Source organism: Drosophila serrata, unplaced genomic scaffold, assembly GCF_035046125.1.
Source record: "Drosophila serrata isolate PLE 108 unplaced genomic scaffold, ASM3504612v1 contig_249, whole genome shotgun sequence".
Classification (NCBI taxonomy): domain Eukaryota; kingdom Metazoa; phylum Arthropoda; class Insecta; order Diptera; family Drosophilidae; genus Drosophila; species Drosophila serrata.
Window position 1 is genome coordinate 2,882,806 of NW_028257147.1, and position 27,446 is coordinate 2,910,251.

At 31.5% G+C, this 27,446-nt stretch overlaps 2 protein-coding genes across 2 annotated transcripts in view; one reads left to right on the forward strand and one right to left on the reverse strand.

Annotated features, from left to right (window-relative positions):
• Window positions 1–5,006, forward strand: part of LOC110187332 (MKRN2 opposite strand protein) — a 29,283-nt gene extending 24,277 nt beyond the window's left edge. Inside the window, exons 2-5 of the mRNA XM_020956719.2 lie at window positions 1,478–1,730; window positions 2,997–3,326; window positions 4,037–4,223; window positions 4,447–5,006. Of these exons, the coding sequence (XP_020812378.2) occupies window positions 3,013–3,326; window positions 4,037–4,223; window positions 4,447–4,875 (930 nt within the window). The 5' untranslated portion in view covers window positions 1,478–1,730; window positions 2,997–3,012 and the 3' untranslated portion in view covers window positions 4,876–5,006. The remainder of the gene's footprint in view (window positions 1–1,477; window positions 1,731–2,996; window positions 3,327–4,036; window positions 4,224–4,446) is intronic.
• Window positions 4,993–6,490, reverse strand: LOC110187333 (Golgi-associated plant pathogenesis-related protein 1). Its single transcript, XM_020956720.2, has 4 exons — window positions 6,354–6,490; window positions 5,953–6,060; window positions 5,629–5,855; window positions 4,993–5,568 (listed from the first exon to the last, which is right to left on the reverse strand). The coding sequence occupies exons 1-4, from the start codon at window positions 6,366–6,368 to the stop codon at window positions 5,478–5,480; spliced, it is 441 nt and encodes a 146-aa protein (XP_020812379.1). The 5' UTR covers window positions 6,369–6,490; the 3' UTR covers window positions 4,993–5,477.
• Between the last annotated feature and the right edge of the window lie 20,956 nt (window positions 6,491–27,446).

Consider the following 27,446-nt stretch of genomic DNA (forward strand, 5'->3'; position numbering starts at 1 on the left):
CATTTTCCACCTACGGTGTTCAGAATTTCCCTGGCTCTCTTTGCAGCACTCTCTCTCTCGCTTTCCCTCTCTTAGGTGCTTTGGGCAATTTGTCTGATGGTTTTTTGGTGAGTTTTCCTCATTTTCCTTATGCCGGTGGTGACTTTTCCATTTTGCCGGTTTGTTTACGTTTTTGTGAGTTGGCCCGCTTTTTGGCTGGCAGCCGGCTTTCTTCGCTGGCCAACATGTGACTGGCTAGCGGGGGTGGCTTTTCCACGGCGCTTTTCTACGATTTTAATTGATTGAAGAGGCTAACTTGTCTGAGGGTGCGGCAATTGTGGGGTTTTCATTTTTTGTTAAAACAGATTTCTTTAGGGCCAGTTGCGAAGGGTTGGTAGACGTTTTCAACGTCATTGCCTTAATTGGCTTGAAGGGGACTAATTTTAGGGAACACGCCAACTTTGCCTGTACAGTGTACAAGTTATTTGGAAAGAATAATGGAAGTTCAATTAAGTTTAAATTGATTTTCTTGGTTTTGAAATGAAAGGCTTGCATTATTATTATTTATATTCTTAAAAAACTCAACTATATATATATACGGCTAACATCTTTGCATACTGCGTTTTTAAATTTAAGAAATTCAATTTTTTGCCAAATTTTTGATTTTGATTTGTTCAAAAATTTCAAAAATTTATTTTTCTATGGGACATGGCTCGAACGACTGGGCTGTTGATGCTGATCAAGAATATATATGGTTTATAGTGTCGGAAATGACTCCTTCATTACGTTTTAAGCTTCTGACTTAAATTATATATTTATTTATATTATATTTAATATATTTCTGTGCAAGTTTTATTGCACTTACAAATCTGCATACTGCGTTTGAGGATGCTATTGTCAGTTTTTGACTAAAATCATAAAAACCTGAAAAAATGTATAAAAACAGACGTTTTGTCCAAAAATCATAGTTTTAAGAACTCATAACTAAGCCAAAATATTATTAATTTTAATTCGGAAAGCTGTTCTATGCTGATTTTTAATAGATTAACAAATCTGCATACTCAGTTTTTAAATTCAAAAAATTCAATTTGTTGTCAAATTTTTGACAATATTAATGATGGAACCCCTTATAAAATTTTCAATTTTCGGAGAAATTGTAAAAATGTAAGTAATGCAAGTAATTTTTAAATCTAAATATTATGCTTCCGACTTATTACTTTCCTTGGCCATTTGTCCCTCACTTAAGTCTGCAACACCAGAAACCTTTTATATACCCTTTAACAGAGACGCAGGCTAATAATGATGACAAATGCCGCATAGGGATGACCAGTTTTTGTACTAGCTTCATACCAACTCCTCTGACTCCTCTAATACCCGCTCCTAATTCTCTCTTTGACCGCAGAAATGGAATGTGCCGGGCAAACCGCTTTGGGTCGCAACTTCGTCTGGTTTCTGGCTTATTTACAAGAATTTTTCGTTACGTCTCGTTTCGTTTCAGGCCTGGCCAAAAACCGCAGGGACAGGACGACGCAGGACGCAGGACGATGTAGATAGGATGGCGATGAGGCGAGTGGCACAATAGACAAAGTGTATCAATTATAATACGGGCGCCAGGAACGGACAAACCCAAGGAGAGGGACAAGGGAGGCAGGAAAAGTGTGAGACCAGGAGTCAGGATCTAGGAAACAGGATCCAGGGAGTTTCGAAACATTGCACAGGAAAAAATACATATATTTTTGGCAGTACATAAGGTAAGTTTCAGTAGTTTAACGTTGTTTTTATTCCTTTTAATGCATCCTTTTAATACTTTTTAAATTAAAAAATTAATTAACAAGAAAGGAAGTTAATATTGCGAGGGCTAAGTGTGCAGGATCATGGGTTTTAATGTGAAATCCATCATTTAAAAATTTATTTTTCTGTGGGACATGTCTAGATCGATTCAGCTTGATCCTGATCAAGAATATAGGTTCAGAAATGATTCCTTCACTGAGTTTTAGACTTCTGACTGAATTTACAAACACCCTGAAAAGTTATTTAAATACAGAAAAATCTGAATATGATTTTACAATGACACAAAATTTTTAGCAAAACTTAATGTAAACGATAAGCATACATTTTTATACCCTTGCAGGGTATTATAATTTCAGTCAGAAGTTTGCAACGCAGTGAAGGAGGCACCTCCGACTATATAAAGTATATATATTCTTCATCAGGATCAACAGCCGAGTCGATCTAGCCATGTCCGTCTGTCCGTCTCTCCGTCTGTCCGTTTCTACGCAAACTAGTCTCTCAGTTTTAAAGCTATCTGAATGAAACTTTGTAGTTAGCCTTCTATATACTCTCACTCGTATATATGTCGGAACGGGCCGGATCGGACGACTATATCATATAGCTGCCATAGGAATGATCGGAAAATTTTTACAAAAAAAATTTTAACTTTTTCAGTTTTCATTAGAATTGGATCAAATTTGAGATATAGCCATCTTACTATACTCTACAATTTTGCTTAAAATTTTATAAAAATCGGACTACTATATCATATAGCTCCCATAGGAACGATCGAGAAATTAATACAATTAAATTTATAACTTTTTCAGTTTTCAACTGATTTTCATAAAATTTGAGGTATAGTTATTATATATTAGTCTTTAAATTTGTATCAAATTTCATGAAAATCGGACGACTATATCATATTGGTGCCATACAAGCGATCGTTTGATGTAGAGGAAAAATGCAAATCTGTGAATGTAAAACTGCAAATATAATATATATAGGTGAATGAAATGAAAGCAGGTATTACTTCGTTGTTTTTTATTACAAATATATATAATTTATATTGTATAGATTTCTATTCATAGAAGTTCTATCTGCAAGGGTATATAAACTTCGGCGTGCCGAAGTTAGCTTCCTTTCTTGTTAAAATTAAATACTATTTGAAGAATCTTCTTTATACAATATTAACAACCTAATTGACACCTTAAATGGCTTTAAATATATGGTAATTTTTCTCTGTATAGGCAACCACACGGAGCCATGTTGGCAACGACAAGTACAACCACAATTACCTCGGATCCGGGCATTCTCTGTTTTCATCACTGCAACGTAAAAGTTTTCTGCTTCACTTTGCCGCACACTTGTCCCCATTGCAATGCGCCACTGGACGCGGATGTGGACGTCGAGGCGGATGCGGATGCGAATGCGAGTGCGGATACAAAGGCGGAACTAGACAGGAGCGGGCAGAAGCCACGCCTCCTGCTCCTGCCCTTCCGTCTGCCATATCCCTTTGTGCGGGCCACACAGCATCCGTGCGCCATTGTCCTGCGTCCCTCCACCGGCGATTTTCTCAAGTGAGTAACCCCGAACAGGATCAGCCACAATGGCCAACGGCCAGGATATGCCAGGATATTCGTATATTCACAGCAGCTGCTGACATTCAAATCCATGAACAAATCAAACAAATGCTTTTATTAGTTTCGGACAATGTTTCAAACAAATCTGCAGAGAGTTTTGTACCATAAAGTTTTCAAGGATTTTCGAAAGTGAGCCTAGAATTTTGGACAGCCTTTTTGTTTGGTTGACTAAACAGAAATTAAATTAAATTTTACTTATCAGAGGGGTCTTATTTAAATTGTACATACCTTTGTAATTTAGATAGAATAAATTAGCAGATATTCTTAATACTATATTTCTATATAAAATTCTGAAGATTTTTAAAGTATTAAATCGATTTTAACAAAGCTCAAAATAGTAAAAAGTGAACTCGTACTTCTTCTTCTTGTATCTTCCATACTATTTAAAATTCAAGTTTCATAGACCATGGATTTTCCCTACCTGCTATTGAAATCAAGCAATTGAAGCCGACTATTCCAAGCGGCTTCACTCGATTTATTCGAGAACCAGAATCCCGACCAATCTCTGATGGCTAGACCAAAGCAAATTTTGTACGAATTCCCACCAAAATTGCTGTTTTTTTTTTGTACATATAGAAAGGGGTTTTTGCTGGAAATATCTTTCATGGCAGGAATATATATATTTTTGATGCGTGGTGTTTCCGCAGCGATTACAGCAACGCCACCGATTTGCATATCGCAGTGACCACATCCGGCGGCGACATCGTGGAGTTCGATCGCATTGGTCTGCGGCGGCATCGTCGGGATGATAATCCTCGGGAGTGGCGGCAATCCCTGCTGGTGGGGGATGTACCAGAGCCATGGCATGACTTCTGGGACGAGGTGCTGCAGCAGGTGAGTCCCTAATGCCAAAGTGTATAACAAAAAAGGGGTGATTCGTTCTGCTTTAATAGGTTATTTTTATTAAAATTTCAATATGTTTGTAACATAAAATACAACAAATTTAACTTATGCTAAAAATAATCTAGTAAATGAAATAATTTAATATATTCCTGGTTGCGTCACCCTGCTGTTAATATGCAAATCCCAAAGCTTTCGTTCCCTTTTGCATTGATAGATTTGTGCCCAGTCTGCACGGTGGTCCATTGCCAGTTACACGGAGGAGACCCACAACTGCTATGCATTCGTCCTGGCCTTCCTGCAGGCCCTGGGCCATGCCCCACTGAGTGAGGCAGCCAGGAGCAAGACCACTTTCTGTGAACAGCGCATCGTTCCCAGGACAACGACGGCAGGGAAGTATATCTCGCTGTATCGCAAGCTCCGTCGGAGCGGCATTTATGTCCATCGCCAGCAGCCGAGGCATCGGAATAAGCCAAAGGGCCTAGCATCCGCAGCCTCGAATCCTTCTAGTTCCTATGCCCATTCTCCTGATAGCTGCGATGGTGTTGGCAATCACAAGATACCCACAAAAGGATACTCAAGCGGCAGTGTCGCAGGAATCACAGGATCTCGCCCACGACCCACACTATGCACCATCGAGGAGTAATTAAATGAAATAGCCTCTTTCAGGATTAGAGGGTGGGAAATCTATTCAAGATTGTACTTCACGTGTATTTGTTTGTTACAACTCAACCGCACACTAATTGATCTTAAATAAAGTGTATAGTATTTTTCGTATTTATTTATTAAATTTCTACAAGTTTGAAAACAACCAATTTAATGGTTCTTAAAATGTTTATGATTATTTTTTGACATGGATTAGTTAATACATTCGATATATTTCTTTTATAAGATCTATCCGAGATTTTAAAGATGCTACAAATTCAATTTGTATTTAATGTTTATGAAGATATTTTTTAAAAATTCATATATTTAAAAAGCTTCAATGATTATTTTCAAATTGTAAAAAATGTACAATTAAGTGTAGCTTCAAATCTGTTTCAGATCATTGACGTTCTATATATTTTTTATTGTTTATCCATAATATAGTTAATATATATTTTGCTTTTAAATGCACTCTTAATTCTTTGGCTTCAGGTCGATACGGTTTCTTAATAAGGAATGTTTGCAGGAATAAATTCTTATTTTGGTATTGTCTTGGTATTTTCTCTTTGGAATGATATCTTATGTTTTAGGTAGGACTATTATTTAACGACTCCTCGGGGCTACATTTTCTCGGAACATGTTGTTATAGTTGCCAGGCGGATTATAGTTACACACCACAAATATGGTATTACCCCTAAAAATAAAACTTTTATATTAATTTCTAATTTATCTTCATGATTCCAGGATAACTTACCGTTTAGCAAAGCCGACTCCCAGTTCGGTGGAGGACTTCCACACCACCTGAGTGAAGTGTCCTGTGTTGCATTGGAACGAGGGAGAGTGCCATTGATATTTAGAGACTTCTTCGTACCAGGATCGAACTGCATCTGCTCCTCCCAGATTTCCCCCGGAGGCCATGTAAATATTCTCGCCATATCCGCTATTTTGACGATGCTGCATGCAATTTCTGGCCAACAAATACTGAACAATTGGGATTGTGAGTTATTTATTTTATTTATTTATTTTTTTTTTATTTTATTTTATTTTTATTACGTAGGATTATAGTTGATCCGCTTACCTTGGCCCATTCAGTGGCCAATTGATTCAGTTTGGGACTAAGTTTTAAAGGCTGGGCCCCATGCATTGCCCGATATTTATTGTGGGTATCAAGAACTTCACGCTCGAACTGGAGATTAAAATGAGAATATAGAAATTATTTTTGAGACCAATGGTTTAGGGAAAGTTTCTGATAATGAAACATTCTTTTGTTGCACTATTTATTTAGTTCAGAACAAAATACAATGGATTTATTTATAGCGTTTATGCTCAATGTCTTCATTGAATTATTTTTTTTTCCTTTTATCACATATTTTATAAAGAATTTTTAAACATTTTTAGAAAATGAATAATATTAAATTTAAGAACACAATTTTTAAAAATAACTTGTAAACATTTTACGGATTTCCTCGTTATCCTTACTTGTTGAACACTCATTATTCTTATTTACTGTTTCACACTTGGTTGGAATTCACTTAATTTTATCGTTAATTGCTTCTTAAAATAGTTTATTTAAATTAAAAAATGTGGGTTGGCACTGGCACTTGTCGGTGGAAACTGAAGTCGTCTGGGGCTCAGCAACGGCTTTTATGAGACCTGCCCAGATTTCCTTATCAGTTGATTTTCTGCCAAGCCAACTGGAGGGAACTCGGTGAACAGTTGCAATTGTGGGGTTCCGACAAACCGACAAAGGCTGACTAATCTCCGGGCATGACGTGCCGGCAATTTGGGCTCGAAGCTATTTAAAAGAGAGCTAATGTGACGCCAATCATTGACAATGATAAAACAGCGTAAATATTTGGAATAGGCCTTGGGAGTAGCAGTGAGGTTGCTTAAGAAATCGTTAAAAAATTCATAAAAATTAAAGCTATTCATAAAACCAATGAAAACCATAGTCTTTTGAAATTACAGAAATTACTTCATGTATGAAATAACATTCATATCAGGCACCTGAAGTTCAAGTTCAAGTTCAAGTAGGGGTAGTTATGATATCTTCATTTATGGGGATCTTTTGTGCCGTTTTTAATATGAGTGCAAGCTTATGTTTTAGTGCTAAAAAAAATATTTTTAAAATATTTAAATTAATTAGATATAAACATATAATATTATGCTGTAATCAGCGGCTATTCAAGAAGGCCGTGAGCAAATATCAACAGACGTTTTATTTTGTATACTAGACAAACTTGATATGCTCGGGGCGATGGACTTCTTATCACCTTACGTTTTTATTATTATCTTTTTGTGAATGTACTTTATTTCTTGTGGGTGTGGCATTGTAAAATACTTAACATTTCACAGAATTAAAGTCCCCATATACATACATTTGAGTATCTAATGAACTTGGCGCCTCCTTTTCATGTCATGGCTATCCTTTATGATGATGAGGAGAAAGCGCTGATTTTTAAATAGATTTTAAATAGAGTTTCCTTGATGATTTCAGCTTGGCCTGGAGATAGCCACGTCCAGATCCCTGAACCCCGTATCCCTGGCTTGGATCGGCTTTTGTGGCTGCCACTCTCGCGCCTGCCTCATTAATGAACGCAATATCCCAGACAGGAGGCAGGGGGGCAGAAAGCGGGGCGCTTGGTTATGCAAAACTGTCATGAATCGGGAAAATGTAATTACATTCTCGTTGATGATGTTGATGAGCAGCCAGGAGGTTCAGGCAGGGCTTCAGCCGCAGCCTCGACATTTCATCTTGGATAGAGCGCAATACGTGCATATAAATTGTATAATGTCGCCTCGGCCAACTTTGGCGACACGTAATTTCGAAGCAAATAAGTTTTGCCCTTCTCCCGGCCAAAGTTTCGCCACGATTCGCTGCTCTGCCGCCTGCCGCCAGGTACCTCCTACCTGCCGCCTCTCAGGGAGTTCCACTTCCTAATGCCCTTGTTTGCCCAACTGGGATCTGGATCAGGTGTCGTTATTGAATTCAACAGTTGAGGCAAGCTTCGATGTAGCTCCCTCAAGGAAGTGACACGGAAACGGACAGGGACAAGCTTTGACTTAATGGCATTACTGCTCAAAATAATAGTGAACGAGTTTACAAGTTTCCACATAATATACAGAAGCAAAGAGTAGGCTAAATAATATACTATTTTCTCTTAACAATGATTAAAAATTATGAGTGTAAGCAGATGAAATTTAAAAATTAAAGGCAAGGAAGCCATAAATTCTTATTTCGAAAGTTACCTTTTCTTTAATGGTTAATTATATTTAAAATGTTTCTTTGTTAAATTATTATTACGCCACAAGCAACTTCCTTTCATTCATTAGTTTGATCCAAGAAACGAAAATGAACGTGAATTCCGGCACGTTCTTCGACTTTTTTGTTGACAGATAATAGCTCTAATTGAAAGCCATATCCATATTAATATTCTTCCATCTGCTCTGAGTCACGATTGTACATCAAAGTAGGGCAGTGCTTTTTGCTATATTTACCGACCTTCTCTCAAGGTATCAAGCCATGATGGCAATGGGTGGGTGTGACTGGGTGGTATTTCTGTATGTACTTTTTTGCACAACAATTCCCATGAGTCAAAATAAATGGTGAAATCGGTACCTGGAACTTTACTACCTTACTTTCAAGGCAATTATATCATAATCACAGTAATTTACAGTGGATATTGCTTATTGCTAGAAAGAAATAACTCGTTATTTAATACTTTAAACTAATCACACATAAAATACGATCTCTTACAAAAAATAAGTACATAAGTGATTTTAAGAGAGAGTTCTCCCTCACTATTTCTTGTATTTATTTAGGAATTAAGATATGAAGGAGTCATTTCGAACCCTATAAACCATATATATTCTTGTTCAGCATCAACAGCCCAGTCGTTCTAGCCATGTCCGGTCGAAAAATAAATTTTTACAATTTCTCCGAAAATTGAAAATTTTATAAGGGGTTACATCATTAAAATTGTCAAAATTTGACAACAAATTGAAATTTTTGAATTTGAAAACTGAGTATGCAGATTTGTTAATCTATTAAAAATCAGCATAGAACAGCTTTCCGAATTAAAATTAATAATATTTTGGCTTAGTTATGAGTTTTTAAAACTATGATTTTTGGACAAAATATTCTGTTTTTATACCTTTTTTCAGGTTTTTATGATTTTAGTCAAAGACTGACAATAGCATCAACAAACGCAGTATGCAGATTTGTTAGTGCAATAAAAACTAGCACAGAAAAGCTTCCCGAAGTGAAATTAATGCAATTTCGGCTTAATTATGATGTCCGAAAAACTTTGATTTTTCACAAAAATGTTCTGTTTTTATACCTTTTTGAAGAATATTATTGAAGTCAGAAGCTTGAAACGTAATGAAGGAGTCATTTCCGACCCTATAAACCATATATATTCTTGATCAGCATCAACAGCCCAGTCGTTCTAGCCATGTCCGGTCGAAAAATAAATTTTTACAATTTCTCCGAAAATTGAAAATTTTATAAGGGGTTACATCATTAAAATTGTCAAAATTTGACAACAAATTGAATTTTTTGAATTTGAAAACTGAGTATGCAGATTTGTTAATCTATTAAAAATCAGCATAGAACAGCTTTCCGAATTAAAATTAATAATATTTTGGCTTAGTTATGAGTTTTTAAAACTATGATTTTTGGACAAAATATTCTGTTTTTATACCTTTTTTCAGGTTTTTATGATTTTAGTCAAAGACAGACAATAGCATCAACAAACGCAGTATGCAGATTTGTTAGTGCAATAAAAACTAGCACAGAAAAGCTTCCCGAATTGAAATTAATGCAATTTCGGCTTAATTATGATGTCCGAAAAACTTTGAATTTTCACAAAAATGATCTGTTTTTATACCTTTTTGAAGAATATTATTTAAGTCAGAAGCTTGAAACGTAATGAAGGAGTCATTTCGAACCCTATAAACCATATATATTTTTGATCAGCATCAACAGCCCAGTCGTTCTAGCCATGTCCGGTCGAAAAATAAATTTTTACAATTTCTCATCATTACATCATTAAAATTGTCAAAATTTGACAACAAATTGAATTTTTTGAATTTGAAAACTGAGTATGCAGATTTGTTAATCTATTAAAAATCAGCATAGAACAGCTTTCCGAATTAAAATTAATAATATTTTGGCTTAGTTATGAGTTTTTAAAACTATGATTTTTTGACAAAATTGTCTGTTTTGATACCTTTTTTCAGGTTTTTATGATTTTAGTCAAAAACTGACAATAGCATCAACAAACGCAGTATGCTGATTTGTTAGTGCAATAAAAACTAGCACAGAAAAGCTTCCCGAATTGAAATTAATGCAATTTCGGCTTAATTATGATGTCCGAAAAACTTTTATTTTTCACAAAAATGGTCTGTTTTTATACCTTTTTGAAGAATATTATTGAAGTCAGAAGCTTGAAACGTAATGAAGGAGTCATTTCCGACCCTATAAACCATATATATTCTTGTTCAGCATCAACAGCCCAGTCGTTCTAGCCATGTCCGGTCGAAAAATAAATTTTTACAATTTCTCCGAAAATTGAAAATTTTATAAGGGGTTACATCATTAAAATTGTCAAAATTTGACAACAAATTGAATTTTTTGAATTTGAAAACTGAGTATGCAGATTTGTTAATCTATTAAAAATCAGCATAGAACAGCTTTCCGAATTAAAATTAATAATATTTTGGCTTAGTTATGAGTTTTTAAAACTATGATTTTTTGACAAAATTGTCTGTTTTGATACCTTTTTTCAGGTTTTTATGATTTTAGTCAAAAACTGACAATAGCATCAACAAACGCAGTATGCTGATTTGTTAGTGCAATAAAAACTAGCACAGAAAAGCTTCCCGAATTGAAATTAATGCAATTTCGGCTTAATTAAGATGTCCGAAAAACTTTTATTTTTCACAAAAATGGTCTGTTTTTATACCTTTTTGAAGAATATTATTGAAGTCAGAAGCTTGAAACGTAATGAAGGAGTCATTTCCGACCCTATAAACCATATATATTCTTGTTCAGCATCAACAGCCCAGTCGTTCTAGCCATGTCCGGTCGAAAAATAAATTTTTACAATTTCTCCGAAAATTGAAAATTTTATAAGGGGTTACATCATTAAAATTGTCAAAATTTGACAACAAATTGAATTTTTTGAATTTGAAAACTGAGTATGCAGATTTGTTAATCTATTAAAAATCAGCATAGAACAGCTTTCCGAATTAAAATTAATAATATTTTGGCTTAGTTATGAGTTTTTAAAACTATGATTTTTTGACAAAATTGTCTGTTTTGATACCTTTTTTCAGGTTTTTATGATTTTAGTCAAAAACTGACAATAGCATCAACAAACGCAGTATGCTGATTTGTTAGTGCAATAAAAACTAGCACAGAAAAGCTTCCCGAATTGAAATTAATGCAATTTCGGCTTAATTATGATGTCCGAAAAACTTTTATTTTTCACAAAAATGGTCTGTTTTTATACCTTTTTGAAGAATATTATTGAAGTCAGAAGCTTGAAACGTAATGAAGGAGTCATTTCCGACCCTATAAACCATATATATTCTTGTTCAGCATCAACAGCCCAGTCGTTCTAGCCATGTCCGGTCGAAAAATAAATTTTTACAATTTCTCCGAAAATTGAAAATTTTATAAGGGGTTACATCATTAAAATTGTCAAAATTTGACAACAAATTGAATTTTTTGAATTTGAAAACTGAGTATGCAGATTTGTTAATCTATTAAAAATCAGCATAGAACAGCTTTCCGAATTAAAATTAATAATATTTTGGCTTAGTTATGAGTTTTTAAAACTATGATTTTTTGACAAAATTGTCTGTTTTTATACCTTTTTTCAGGTTTTTATGATTTAAGTCAAAGACTGACAATAGCATCAACAAACGCAGTATGCAGATTTGTTAGTGCAATAAAAACTAGCACAGAAAAGCTTCCCGAATTGAAATTAATGCAATTTCGGCTTAATTATGATGTCCGAAAAACTTTGATTTTTCACAAAAATGGTCTGTTTTTATACCTTTTTGAAGAATATTATTTAAGTCAGAAGCTTGAAACGTAATGAAGGAGTCATTTCGAACCCTATAAACCATATATATTTTTGATCAGCATCAACAGCCCAGTCGTTCTAGCCATGTCCGGTCGAAAAATAAATTTTTACAATTTCTCCGAAAATTGAAAATTTTATAAGGGGTTACATCATTAAAATTGTCAAAATTTTACAACAAATTGAATTTTTTGAATTTGAAAACTGAGTATGCAGATTTGTTAATCTATTAAAAATCAGCATAGAACAGCTTTCCGAATTAAAATTAATAATATTTTGGCTTAGTTATGAGTTTTTAAAACTATGATTTTTTGACAAAATTGTCTGTTTTGATACCTTTTTTCAGGTTTTTATGATTTTAGTCAAAAACTGACAATAGCATCAACAAACGCAGTATGCTGATTTGTTAGTGCAATAAAAACTAGCACAGAAAAGCTTCCCGAATTGAAATTAATGCAATTTCGGCTTAATTATGATGTCCGAAAAACTTTGAATTTTCACAAAAATGGTCTGTTTTTATACCTTTTTGAAGAATATTATTGAAGTCAGAAGCTTGAAACGTAATGAAGGAGTCATTTCCGACCCTATAAACCATATATATTCTTGTTCAGCATCAACAGCCCAGTCGTTCTAGCCATGTCCGGTCGAAAAATAAATTTTTACAATTTCTCCGAAAATTGAAAATTTTATAAGGGGTTACATCATTAAAATTGTCAAAATTTGACAACAAATTGAATTTTTTGAATTTGAAAACTGAGTATGCAGATTTGTTAATCTATTAAAAATCAGCATAGAACAGCTTTCCGAATTAAAATTAATAATATTTTGGCTTAGTTATGAGTTTTTAAAACTATGATTTTTGGACAAAATATTCTGTTTTTATACCTTTTTTCAGGTTTTTATGATTTTAGTCAAAGACTGACAATAGCATCAACAAACGCAGTATGCAGATTTGTTAGTGCAATAAAAACTAGCACAGAAAAGCTTCCCGAAGTGAAATTAATGCAATTTCGGCTTAATTATGATGTCCGAAAAACTTTGATTTTTCACAAAAATGGTCTGTATTTATACCTTTTTGAAGAATATTATTGAAGTCAGAAGCTTGAAACGTAATAAAGGAGTCATTTCCGACCCTATAAACCATATATATTCTTGATCAGCATCAACAGCCCAGTCGTTCTAGCCATGTCCGGTCGAAAAATAAATTTTTACAATTTCTCCGAAAATTGAAAATTTTATAAGGGGTTACATCATTAAAATTGTCAAAATTTGACAACAAATTGAATTTTTTGAATTTGAAAACTGAGTATGCAGATTTGTTAATCTATTAAAAATCAGCATAGAACAGCTTTCCGAATTAAAATTAATAATATTTTGGCTTAGTTATGAGTTTTTAAAACTATGATTTTTTGACAAAATTGTCTGTTTTTATACCTTTTTTTAGGTTTTTATGATTTTAGTCAAAAACTGACAATAGCATCAACAAACGCAGTATGCAGATTTGTTAGTGCAATAAAAACTAGCACAGAAAAGCTTTCCGAATTGAAATTAATGCAATTTCGGCTTAATTATGATGTCCGAAAAACTTTGATTTTTCACAAAAATGGTCTGTTTTTATACCTTTTTGAAGAATATTATTGAAGTCAGAAGCTTGAAACGTAATGAAGGAGTCATTTCCGACCCTATAAACCATATATATTCTTGATCAGCCTCAACAGCCCAGTCGTTCTAGCCATGTCCGGTCGAAAAATAAATTTTTACAATTTCTCCGAAAATTGAAAATTTTATAAGGGGTTACATCATTAAAATTGTCAAAATTTGACAACAAATTGAATTTTTTGAATTTGAAAACTGAGTATGCAGATTTGTTAATCTATTAAAAATCAGCATAGAACAGCTTTCCGAATTAAAATTAATAATATTTTGGCTTAGTTATGAGTTTTTAAAACTATGATTTTTTGACAAAATTGTCTGTTTTTATACCTTTTTTCAGGTTTTTATGATTTTAGTCAAAGACTGACAATAGCATCAACAAACGCAGTATGCAGATTTGTTAGTGCAATAAAAACTAGCACAGAAAAGCTTCCCGAATTGAAATTAATGCAATTTCGGCTTAATTATGATGTCCGAAAAACTTTTATTTTTCACAAAAATGGTCTGTTTTTATACCTTTTTGAAGAATATTATTTAAGTCAGAAGCTTGAAACGTAATGAAGGAGTCATTTCCGACCCTATAAACTATGTATATTCTTGATCAGCATCAACAGCCCAGTCGTTCTAGCCATGTCCGGTCGAAAAATAAATTTTTACAATTTCTCCGAAAATTGAAAATTTTATAAGGGGTTACATCATTAAAATTGTCAAAATTTGACAACAAATTGAATTTTTTGAATTTGAAAACTGAGTATGCAGATTTGTTAATCTATTAAAAATCAGCATAGAACAGCTTTCCGAATTAAAATTAATAATATTTTGGCTTAGTTATGAGTTTTTAAAACTATGATTTTTTGACAAAATTGTCTGTTTTTATACCTTTTTCAGGTTTTTATGATTTTAGTCAAAAACTGACAATAGCATCAACAAACGCAGTATGCTGATTTGTTAGTGCAATAAAAACTAGCACAGAAAAGCTTCCCGAATTGAAATTAATGCAATTTCGGCTTAATTATGATGTCCGAAAAACTTTGAATTTTCACAAAAATGGTCTGTTTTTATACCTTTTTGAAGAATATTATTGAAGTCAGAAGCTTGAAACGTAATGAAGGAGTCATTTCCGACCCTATAAACCATATATATTCTTGTTCAGCATCAACAGCCCAGTCGTTCTAGCCATGTCCGGTCGAAAAATAAATTTTTACAATTTCTCCGAAAATTGAAAATTTTATAAGGGGTTACATCATTAAAATTGTCAAAATTTGACAACAAATTGAATTTTTTGAATTTGAAAACTGAGTATGCAGATTTGTTAATCTATTAAAAATCAGCATAGAACAGCTTTCCGAATTAAAATTAATAATATTTTGGCTTAGTTATGAGTTTTTAAAACTATGATTTTTGGACAAAATATTCTGTTTTTATACCTTTTTTCAGGTTTTTATGATTTTAGTCAAAGACTGACAATAGCATCAACAAACGCAGTATGCAGATTTGTTAGTGCAATAAAAACTAGCACAGAAAAGCTTCCCGAAGTGAAATTAATGCAATTTCGGCTTAATTATGATGTCCGAAAAACTTTGATTTTTCACAAAAATGGTCTGTATTTATACCTTTTTGAAGAATATTATTGAAGTCAGAAGCTTGAAACGTAATGAAGGAGTCATTTCCGACCCTATAAACCATATATATTCTTGATCAGCATCAACAGCCCAGTCGTTCTAGCCATGTCCGGTCGAAAAATAAATTTTTACAATTTCTCCGAAAATTGAAAATTTTATAAGGGGTTACATCATTAAAATTGTCAAAATTTGACAACAAATTGAATTTTTTGAATTTGAAAACTGAGTATGCAGATTTGTTAATCTATTAAAAATCAGCATAGAACAGCTTTCCGAATTAAAATTAATAATATTTTGGCTTAGTTATGAGTTTTTAAAACTATGATTTTTTGACAAAATTGTCTGTTTTTATACCTTTTTTTAGGTTTTTATGATTTTAGTCAAAAACTGACAATAGCATCAACAAACGCAGTATGCAGATTTGTTAGTGCAATAAAAACTAGCACAGAAAAGCTTTCCGAATTGAAATTAATGCAATTTCGGCTTAATTATGATGTCCGAAAAACTTTGATTTTTCACAAAAATGGTCTGTTTTTATACCTTTTTGAAGAATATTATTGAAGTCAGAAGCTTGAAACGTAATGAAGGAGTCATTTCCGACCCTATAAACCATATATATTCTTGATCAGCCTCAACAGCCCAGTCGTTCTAGCCATGTCCGGTCGAAAAATAAATTTTTACAATTTCTCCGAAAATTGAAAATTTTATAAGGGGTTACATCATTAAAATTGTCAAAATTTGACAACAAATTGAATTTTTTGAATTTGAAAACTGAGTATGCAGATTTGTTAATCTATTAAAAATCAGCATAGAACAGCTTTCCGAATTAAAATTAATAATATTTTGGCTTAGTTATGAGTTTTTAAAACTATGATTTTTTGACAAAATTGTCTGTTTTTATACCTTTTTCAGGTTTTTATGATTTTAGTCAAAAACTGACAATAGCATCAACAAACGCAGTATGCAGATTTGTTAGTGCAATAAAAACTAGCACAGAAAAGCTTCCCGAATTGAAATTAATGCAATTTCGGCTTAATTATGATGTCCGAAAAACTTTGAATTTTCACAAAAATGGTCTGTTTTTATACCTTTTTGAAGAATATTATTTAAGTCAGAAGCTTGAAACGTAATGAAGGAGTCATTTCGAACCCTATAAACCATATATATTTTTGATCAGCATCAACAGCCCAGTCGTTCTAGCCATGTCCGGTCGAAAAATAAATTTTTACAATTTCTCCGAAAATTGAAAATTTTATAAGGGGTTACATCATTAAAATTGTCAAAATTTGACAACAAATTGAATTTTTTGAATTTGAAAACTGAGTATGCAGATTTGTTAATCTATTAAAAATCAGCATAGAACAGCTTTCCGAATTAAAATTAATAATATTTTGGCTTAGTTATGAGTTTTTAAAACTATGATTTTTTGACAAAATTGTCTGTTTTTATACCTTTTTTTAGGTTTTTATGATTTTAGTCAAAAACTGACAATAGCATCAACAAACGCAGTATGCAGATTTGTTAGTGCAATAAAAACTAGCACAGAAAAGCTTCCCGAATTGAAATTAATGCAATTTCGGCTTAATTATGATGTCCGAAAAACTTTGATTTTTCACAAAAATGGTCTGTTTTTATACCTGTTTGAAGAATATTATTTAAGTCAGAAGCTTGAAACGTAAAGAAGGAGTCATTTCCGACCCTATTAACCATATATATTCTTGATCAGCCTCAACAGCCCAGTCGTTCTAGCCATGTCCGGTCGAAAAATAAATTTTTACAATTTCTCATCATTACATCATTAAAATTGTCAAAATTTGACAACAAATTGAATTTTTTGAATTTGAAAACTGAGTATGCAGATTTGTTAATCTATTAAAAATCAGCATAGAACAGCTTTCCGAATTAAAATTAATAATATTTTGGCTTAGTTATGAGTTTTTAAAACTATGATTTTTTGACAAAATTGTCTGTTTTTATACCTTTTTTTAGGTTTTTATGATTTTAGTCAAAAACTGACAATAGCATCAACAAACGCAGTATGCAGATTTGTTAGTGCAATAAAAACTAGCACAGAAAAGCTTTCCGAATTGAAATTAATGCAATTTCGGCTTAATTATGATGTCCGAAAAACTTTGATTTTTCACAAAAATGGTCTGTTTTTATACCTTTTTGAAGAATATTATTGAAGTCAGAAGCTTGAAACGTAATGAAGGAGTCATTTCCGACCCTATAAACCATATATATTCTTGATCAGCCTCAACAGCCCAGTCGTTCTAGCCATGTCCGGTCGAAAAATAAATTTTTACAATTTCTCCGAAAATTGAAAATTTTATAAGGGGTTACATCATTAAAATTGTCAAAATTTGACAACAAATTGAATTTTTTGAATTTGAAAACTGAGTATGCAGATTTGTTAATCTATTAAAAATCAGCATAGAACAGCTTTCCGAATTAAAATTAATAATATTTTGGCTTAGTTATGAGTTTTTAAAACTATGATTTTTTGACAAAATTGTCTGTTTTTATACCTTTTTTCAGGTTTTTATGATTTTAGTCAAAGACTGACAATAGCATCAACAAACGCAGTATGCAGATTTGTTAGTGCAATAAAAACTAGCACAGAAAAGCTTCCCGAATTGAAATTAATGCAATTTCGGCTTAATTATGATGTCCGAAAAAACTTTTATTTTTCACAAAAATGGTCTGTTTTTATACCTTTTTGAAGAATATTATTTAAGTCAGAAGCTTGAAACGTAATGAAGGAGTCATTTCCGACCCTATAAACTATGTATATTCTTGATCAGCATCAACAGCCCAGTCGTTCTAGCCATGTCCGGTCGAAAAATAAATTTTTACAATTTCTCCGAAAATTGAAAATTTTATAAGGGGTTACATCATTAAAATTGTCAAAATTTGACAACAAATTGAATTTTTTGAATTTGAAAACTGAGTATGCAGATTTGTTAATCTATTAAAAATCAGCATAGAACAGCTTTCCGAATTAAAATTAATAATATTTTGGCTTAGTTATGAGTTTTTAAAACTATGATTTTTTGACAAAATTGTCTGTTTTTATACCTTTTTCAGGTTTTTATGATTTTAGTCAAAAACTGACAATAGCATCAACAAACGCAGTATGCAGATTTGTTAGTGCAATAAAAACTAGCACAGAAAAGCTTCCCGAATTGAAATTAATGCAATTTCGGCTTAATTATGATGTCCGAAAAACTTTGAATTTTCACAAAAATGGTCTGTTTTTATACCTTTTTGAAGAATATTATTGAAGTCAGAAGCTTGAAACGTAATGAAGGAGTCATTTCCGACCCTATAAACCATATATATTCTTGTTCAGCATCAACAGCCCAGTCGTTCTAGCCATGTCCGGTCGAAAAATAAATTTTTACAATTTCTCCGAAAATTGAAAATTTTATAAGGGGTTACATCATTAAAATTGTCAAAATTTGACAACAAATTGAATTTTTTGAATTTGAAAACTGAGTATGCAGATTTGTTAATCTATTAAAAATCAGCATAGAACAGCTTTCCGAATTAAAATTAATAATATTTTGGCTTAGTTATGAGTTTTTAAAACTATGATTTTTGGACAAAATATTCTGTTTTTATACCTTTTTTCAGGTTTTTATGATTTTAGTCAAAGACTGACAATAGCATCAACAAACGCAGTATGCAGATTTGTTAGTGCAATAAAAACTAGCACAGAAAAGCTTCCCGAAGTGAAATTAATGCAATTTCGGCTTAATTATGATGTCCGAAAAACTTTGATTTTTCACAAAAATGGTCTGTATTTATACCTTTTTGAAGAATATTATTGAAGTCAGAAGCTTGAAACGTAATGAAGGAGTCATTTCCGACCCTATAAACCATATATATTCTTGATCAGCATCAACAGCCCAGTCGTTCTAGCCATGTCCGGTCGAAAAATAAATTTTTACAATTTCTCCGAAAATTGAAAATTTTATAAGGGGTTACATCATTAAAATTGTCAAAATTTGACAACAAATTGAATTTTTTGAATTTGAAAACTGAGTATGCAGATTTGTTAATCTATTAAAAATCAGCATAGAACAGCTTTCCGAATTAAAATTAATAATATTTTGGCTTAGTTATGAGTTTTTAAAACTATGATTTTTTGACAAAATTGTCTGTTTTGATACCTTTTTTCAGGTTTTTATGATTTTAGTCAAAAACTGACAATAGCATCAACAAACGCAGTATGCTGATTTGTTAGTGCAATAAAAACTAGCACAGAAAAGCTTCCCGAATTGAAATTAATGCAATTTCGGCTTAATTATGATGTCCGAAAAACTTTGATTTTTCACAAAAATGGTCTGTTTTTATACCTGTTTGAAGAATATTATTTAAGTCAGAAGCTTGAAACGTAAAGAAGGAGTCATTTCCGACCCTATTAACCATATATATTCTTGTTCAGCATCAACAGCCCAGTCGTTCTAGCCATGTCCGGTCGAAAAATAAATTTTTACAATTTCTCCGAAAATTGAAAATTTTATAAGGGGTTACATCATTAAAATTGTCAAAATTTGACAACAAATTGAATTTTTTGAATTTGAAAACTGAGTATGCAGATTTGTTAATCTATTAAAAATCAGCATAGAACAGCTTTCCGAATTAAAATTAATAATATTTTGGCTTAGTTATGAGTTTTTAAAACTATGATTTTTTGACAAAATTGTCTGTTTTGATACCTTTTTTCAGGTTTTTATGATTTTAGTCAAAAACTGACAATAGCATCAACAAACGCAGTATGCTGATTTGTTAGTGCAATAAAAACTAGCACAGAAAAGCTTCCCGAATTGAAATTAATGCAATTTCGGCTTAATTATGATGTCCGAAAAACTTTGATTTTTCACAAAAATGGTCTGTTTTTATACCTGTTTGAAGAATATTATTTAAGTCAGAAGCTTGAAACGTAAAGAAGGAGTCATTTCCGACCCTATTAACCATATATATTCTTGATCAGCCTCAACAGCCCAGTCGTTCTAGCCATGTCCGGTCGAAAAATAAATTTTTACAATTTCTCCGAAAATTGAAAATTTTATAAGGGGTTACATCATTAAAATTGTCAAAATTTGACAACAAATTGAATTTTTTGAATTTGAAAACTGAGTATGCAGATTTGTTAATCTATTAAAAATCAGCATAGAACAGCTTTCCGAATTAAAATTAATAATATTTTGGCTTAGTTATGAGTTTTTAAAACTATGATTTTTTGACAAAATTGTCTGTTTTTATACCTTTTTTTAGGTTTTTATGATTTTAGTCAAAAACTGACAATAGCATCAACAAACGCAGTATGCAGATTTGTTAGTGCAATAAAAACTAGCACAGAAAAGCTTCCCGAATTGAAATTAATGCAATTTCGGCTTAATTATGATGTCCGAAAAACTTTGAATTTTCACAAAAATGGTCTGTTTTTATACCTTTTTGAAGAATATTATTTAAGTCAGAAGCTTGAAACGTAATGAAGGAGTCATTTCGAACCCTATAAACCATATATATTTTTGATCAGCATCAACAGCCCAGTCGTTCTAGCCATGTCCGGTCGAAAAATAAATTTTTACAATTTCTCCGAAAATTGAAAATTTTATAAGGGGTTACATCATTAAAATTGTCAAAATTTGACAACAAATTGAATTTTTTGAATTTGAAAACTGAGTATGCAGATTTGTTAATCTATTAAAAATCAGCATAGAACAGCTTTCCGAATTAAAATTAATAATATTTTGGCTTAGTTATGAGTTTTTAAAACTATGATTTTTGGACAAAATATTCTGTTTTTATACCTTTTTTCAGGTTTTTATGATTTTAGTCAAAGACTGACAATAGCATCAACAAACGCAGTATGCAGATTTGTTAGTGCAATAAAAACTAGCACAGAAAAGCTTCCCGAAGTGAAATTAATGCAATTTCGGCTTAATTATGATGTCCGAAAAACTTTGATTTTTCACAAAAATGGTCTGTATTTATACCTTTTTGAAGAATATTATTGAAGTCAGAAGCTTGAAACGTAATGAAGGAGTCATTTCCGACCCTATAAACCATATATATTCTTGATCAGCATCAACAGCCCAGTCGTTCTAGCCATGTCCGGTCGAAAAATAAATTTTTACAATTTCTCCGAAAATTGAAAATTTTATAAGGGGTTACATCATTAAAATTGTCAAAATTTGACAACAAATTGAATTTTTTGAATTTGAAAACTGAGTATGCAGATTTGTTAATCTATTAAAAATCAGCATAGAACAGCTTTCCGAATTAAAATTAATAATATTTTGGCTTAGTTATGAGTTTTTAAAACTATGATTTTTTGACAAAATTGTCTGTTTTGATACCTTTTTTCAGGTTTTTATGATTTTAGTCAAAAACTGACAATAGCATCAACAAACGCAGTATGCTGATTTGTTAGTGCAATAAAAACTAGCACAGAAAAGCTTCCCGAATTGAAATTAATGCAATTTCGGCTTAATTATGATGTCCGAAAAACTTTGATTTTTCACAAAAATGGTCTGTTTTTATACCTGTTTGAAGAATATTATTTAAGTCAGAAGCTTGAAACGTAAAGAAGGAGTCATTTCCGACCCTATTAACCATATATATTCTTGTTCAGCATCAACAGCCCAGTCGTTCTAGCCATGTCCGGTCGAAAAATAAATTTTTACAATTTCTCCGAAAATTGAAAATTTTATAAGGGGTTACATCATTAAAATTGTCAAAATTTGACAACAAATTGAATTTTTTGAATTTGAAAACTGAGTATGCAGATTTGTTAATCTATTAAAAATCAGCATAGAACAGCTTTCCGAATTAAAATTAATAATATTTTGGCTTAGTTATGAGTTTTTAAAACTATGATTTTTTGACAAAATTGTCTGTTTTGATACCTTTTTTCAGGTTTTTATGATTTTAGTCAAAAACTGACAATAGCATCAACAAACGCAGTATGCTGATTTGTTAGTGCAATAAAAACTAGCACAGAAAAGCTTCCCGAATTGAAATTAATGCAATTTCGGCTTAATTATGATGTCCGAAAAACTTTGATTTTTCACAAAAATGGTCTGTTTTTATACCTGTTTGAAGAATATTATTTAAGTCAGAAGCTTGAAACGTAAAGAAGGAGTCATTTCCGACCCTATTAACCATATATATTCTTGATCAGCCTCAACAGCCCAGTCGTTCTAGCCATGTCCGGTCGAAAAATAAATTTTTACAATTTCTCCGAAAATTGAAAATTTTATAAGGGGTTACATCATTAAAATTGTCAAAATTTGACAACAAATTGAATTTTTTGAATTTGAAAACTGAGTATGCAGATTTGTTAATCTATTAAAAATCAGCATAGAACAGCTTTCCGAATTAAAATTAATAATATTTTGGCTTAGTTATGAGTTTTTAAAACTATGATTTTTTGACAAAATTGTCTGTTTTTATACCTTTTTTTAGGTTTTTATGATTTTAGTCAAAAACTGACAATAGCATCAACAAACGCAGTATGCAGATTTGTTAGTGCAATAAAAACTAGCACAGAAAAGCTTCCCGAATTGAAATTAATGCAATTTCGGCTTAATTATGATGTCCGAAAAACTTTGAATTTTCACAAAAATGGTCTGTTTTTATACCTTTTTGAAGAATATTATTTAAGTCAGAAGCTTGAAACGTAATGAAGGAGTCATTTCGAACCCTATAAACCATATATATTTTTGATCAGCATCAACAGCCCAGTCGTTCTAGCCATGTCCGGTCGAAAAATAAATTTTTACAATTTCTCCGAAAATTGAAAATTTTATAAGGGGTTACATCATTAAAATTGTCAAAATTTGACAACAAATTGAATTTTTTGAATTTGAAAACTGAGTATGCAGATTTGTTAATCTATTAAAAATCAGCATAGAACAGCTTTCCGAATTAAAATTAATAATATTTTGGCTTAGTTATGAGTTTTTAAAACTATGATTTTTTGACAAAATTGTCTGTTTTTATACCTTTTTTCAGGTTTTTATGATTTTAGTCAAAGACTGACAATAGCATCAACAAACGCAGTATGCAGATTTGTTAGTGCAATAAAAACTAGCACAGAAAAGCTTCCCGAATTGAAATTAATGCAATTTCGGCTTAATTATGATGTCCGAAAAACTTTGATTTTTCACAAAAAGGGTCTGTTTTTATACCTTTTTGAAGAATATTATTTAAGTCAGAAGCTTGAAACGTAATGAAGGAGTCATTTCCGACCCTATAAACCATATATATTTTTGATCAGCATCAACAGCCCAGTCGTTCTAGCCATGTCCGGTCGAAAAATAAATTTTTACAATTTCTCATCATTACATCATTAAAATTGTCAAAATTTGACAACAAATTGAATTTTTTGAATTTGAAAACTGAGTATGCAGATTTGTTAATCTATTAAAAATCAGCATAGAACAGCTTTCCGAATTAAAATTAATAATATTTTGGCTTAGTTATGAGTTTTTAAAACTATGATTTTTTGACAAAATTGTCTGTTTTTATACCTTTTTTTAGGTTTTTATGATTTTAGTCAAAAACTGACAATAGCATCAACAAACGCAGTATGCTGATTTGTTAGTGCAATAAAAACTAGCACAGAAAAGCTTTCCGAATTGAAATTAATGCAATTTCGGCTTAATTATGATGTCCGAAAAACTTTGAATTTTCACAAAAATGGTCTGTTTTTATACCTTTTTGAAGAATATTATTTAAGTCAGAAGCTTGAAACGTAATGAAGGAGTCATTTCGAACCCTATAAACCATATATATTTTTGATCAGCATCAACAGCCCAGTCGTTCTAGCCATGTCCGGTCGAAAAATAAATTTTTACAATTTCTCCGAAAATTGAAAATTTTATAAGGGGTTACATCATTAAAATTGTCAAAATTTTACAACAAATTGAATTTTTTGAATTTGAAAACTGAGTATGCAGATTTGTTAATCTATTAAAAATCAGCATAGAACAGCTTTCCGAATTAAAATTAATAATATTTTGGCTTAGTTATGAGTTTTTAAAACTATGATTTTTTGACAAAATTGTCTGTTTTTATACCTTTTTTCAGGTTTTTATGATTTTAGTCAAAGACTGACAATAGCATCAACAAACGCAGTATGCAGATTTGTTAGTGCAATAAAAACTAGCACAGAAAAGCTTCCCGAATTGAAATTAATGCAATTTCGGCTTAATTATGATGTCCGAAAAACTTTGATTTTTCACAAAAATGGTCTGTTTTTATACCTGTTTGAAGAATATTATTTAAGTCAGAAGCTTGAAACGTAAAGAAGGAGTCATTTCCGACCCTATTAACCATATATATTCTTGATCAGCCTCAACAGCCCAGTCGTTCTAGCCATGTCCGGTCGAAAAATAAATTTTTACAATTTCTCATCATTACATCATTAAAATTGTCAAAATTTGACAACAAATTGAATTTTTTGAATTTGAAAACTGAGTATGCAGATTTGTTAATCTATTAAAAATCAGCATAGAACAGCTTTCCGAATTAAAATTAATAATATTTTGGCTTAGTTATGAGTTTTTAAAACTATGATTTTTTGACAAAATTGTCTGTTTTTATACCTTTTTTTAGGTTTTTATGATTTTAGTCAAAAACTGACAATAGCATCAACAAACGCAGTATGCAGATTTGTTAGTGCAATAAAAACTAGCACAGAAAAGCTTCCCGAATTGAAATTAATGCAATTTCGGCTTAATTATGATGTCCGAAAAACTTTGAATTTTCACAAAAATGGTCTGTTTTTATACCTTTTTGAAGAATATTATTTAAGTCAGAAGCTTGGAACGTAATGAAGGAGTCATTTCGAACCCTATAAACCATATATATTTTTGATCAGCATCAACAGCCCAGTCGTTCTAGCCATGTCCGGTCGAAAAATAAATTTTTACAATTTCTCCGAAAATTGAAAATTTTATAAGGGGTTACATCATTAAAATTGTCAAAATTTTACAACAAATTGAATTTTTTGAATTTGAAAACTGAGTATGCAGATTTGTTAATCTATTAAAAATCAGCATAGAACAGCTTTCCGAATTAAAATTAATAATATTTTGGCTTAGTTATGAGTTTTTAAAACTATGATTTTTTGACAAAATTGTCTGTTTTTATACCTTTTTTCAGGTTTTTATGATTTTAGTCAAAGACTGACAATAGCATCAACAAACGCAGTATGCAGATTTGTTAGTGCAATAAAAACTAGCACAGAAAAGCTTCCCGAATTGAAATTAATGCAATTTCGGCTTAATTATGATGTCCGAAAAACTTTTATTTTTCACAAAAATGGTCTGTTTTTATACCTTTTTGAAGAATATTATTTAAGTCAGAAGCTTGAAACGTAATGAAGGAGTCATTTCCGACCCTATAAACCATATATATTTTTGATCAGCATCAACAGTCCAGTCGTTCTAGCCATGTCCGGTCGAAAAATAAATTTTTACAATTTCTCATCATTACATCATTAAAATTGTCAAAATTTGACAACAAATTGAATTTTTTGAATTTGAAAACTGAGTATGCAGATTTGTTAATCTATTAAAAATCAGCATAGAACAGCTTTCCGAATTAAAATTAATAATATTTTGGCTTAGTTATGAGTTTTTAAAACTATGATTTTTTGACAAAATTGTCTGTTTTTATACCTTTTTTTAGGTTTTTATGATTTTAGTCAAAAACTGACAATAGCATCAACAAACGCAGTATGCAGATTTGTTAGTGCAATAAAAACTAGCACAGAAAAGCTTTCCGAATTGAAATTAATGCAATTTCGGCTTAATTATGATGTCCGAAAAACTTTGATTTTTCACAAAAATGGTCTGTTTTTATACCTTTTTGAAGAATATTATTGAAGTCAGAAGCTTGAAACGTAATGAAGGAGTCATTTCCGACCCTATAAACCATATATATTCTTGATCAGCATCAACAGCCCAGTCGTTCTAGCCATGTCCGGTCGAAAAATAAATTTTTACAATTTCTCCGAAAATTGAAAATTTTATAAGGGGTTACATCATTAAAATTGTCAAAATTTGACAACAAATTTGAAAACTGAGTATGCAGATTTGTTAATCTATTAAAAATCAGCATAGAACAGCTTTCCGAATTAAAATTAATAATATTTTGGCTTAGTTATGAGTTTTTAAAACTATGATTTTTGGACAAAATATTCTGTTTTTATACCTTTTTTCAGGTTTTTATGATTTTAGTCAAAGACTGACAATAGCATCAACAAACGCAGTATGCAGATTTGTTAGTGCAATAAAAACTAGCACAGAAAAGCTTCCCGAATTGAAATTAATGCAATTTCGGCTTAATTATGATGTCCGAAAAACTTTGATTTTTCACAAAAAGGGTCTGTTTTTATACCTTTTTGAAGAATATTATTTAAGTCAGAAGCTTGAAACGTAATGAAGGAGTCATTTCCGACCCTATAAACTATGTATATTCTTGATCAGCATCAACAGCCCAGTCGTTCTAGCCATGTCCGGTCGAAAAATAAATTTTTACAATTTCTCCGAAAATTGAAAATTTTATAAGGGGTTACATCATTAAAATTGTCAAAATTTTACAACAAATTGAATTTTTTGAATTTGAAAACTGAGTATGCAGATTTGTTAATCTATTAAAAATCAGCATAGAACAGCTTTCCGAATTAAAATTAATAATATTTTGGCTTAGTTATGAGTTTTTAAAACTATGATTTTTTGACAAAATTGTCTGTTTTTATACCTTTTTTCAGGTTTTTATGATTTTAGTCAAAGACTGACAATAGCATCAACAAACGCAGTATGCAGATTTGTTAGTGCAATAAAAACTAGCACAGAAAAGCTTCCCGAATTGAAATTAATGCAATTTCGGCTTAATTATGATGTCCGAAAAACTTTGATTTTTCACAAAAATGGTCTGTTTTTATACCTGTTTGAAGAATATTATTTAAGTCAGAAGCTTGAAACGTAAAGAAGGAGTCATTTCCGACCCTATTAACCATATATATTCTTGATCAGCCTCAACAGCCCAGTCGTTCTAGCCATGTCCGGCCGAAAAATAAATTTTTACAATTTCTCATCATTACATCATTAAAATTGTCAAAATTTGACAACAAATTGAATTTTTTGAATTTGAAAACTGAGTATGCAGATTTGTTAATCTAT

Excerpts from the sequence above, each read along its gene's own strand:
- LOC110187333 (XM_020956720.2), bottom strand. Across the intron at positions 5,856-5,952 it reads TGGCCACTGAATGGGCCAAG|TATTTGTTGGCCAGAAATTG; the intron begins GTAAGCGGATCA and ends CCAATTGTTCAG. Across the intron at positions 5,569-5,628 it reads GGAGTCGGCTTTGCTAAACG|GGGTAATACCATATTTGTGG; the intron begins GTAAGTTATCCT and ends TTTTATTTTTAG.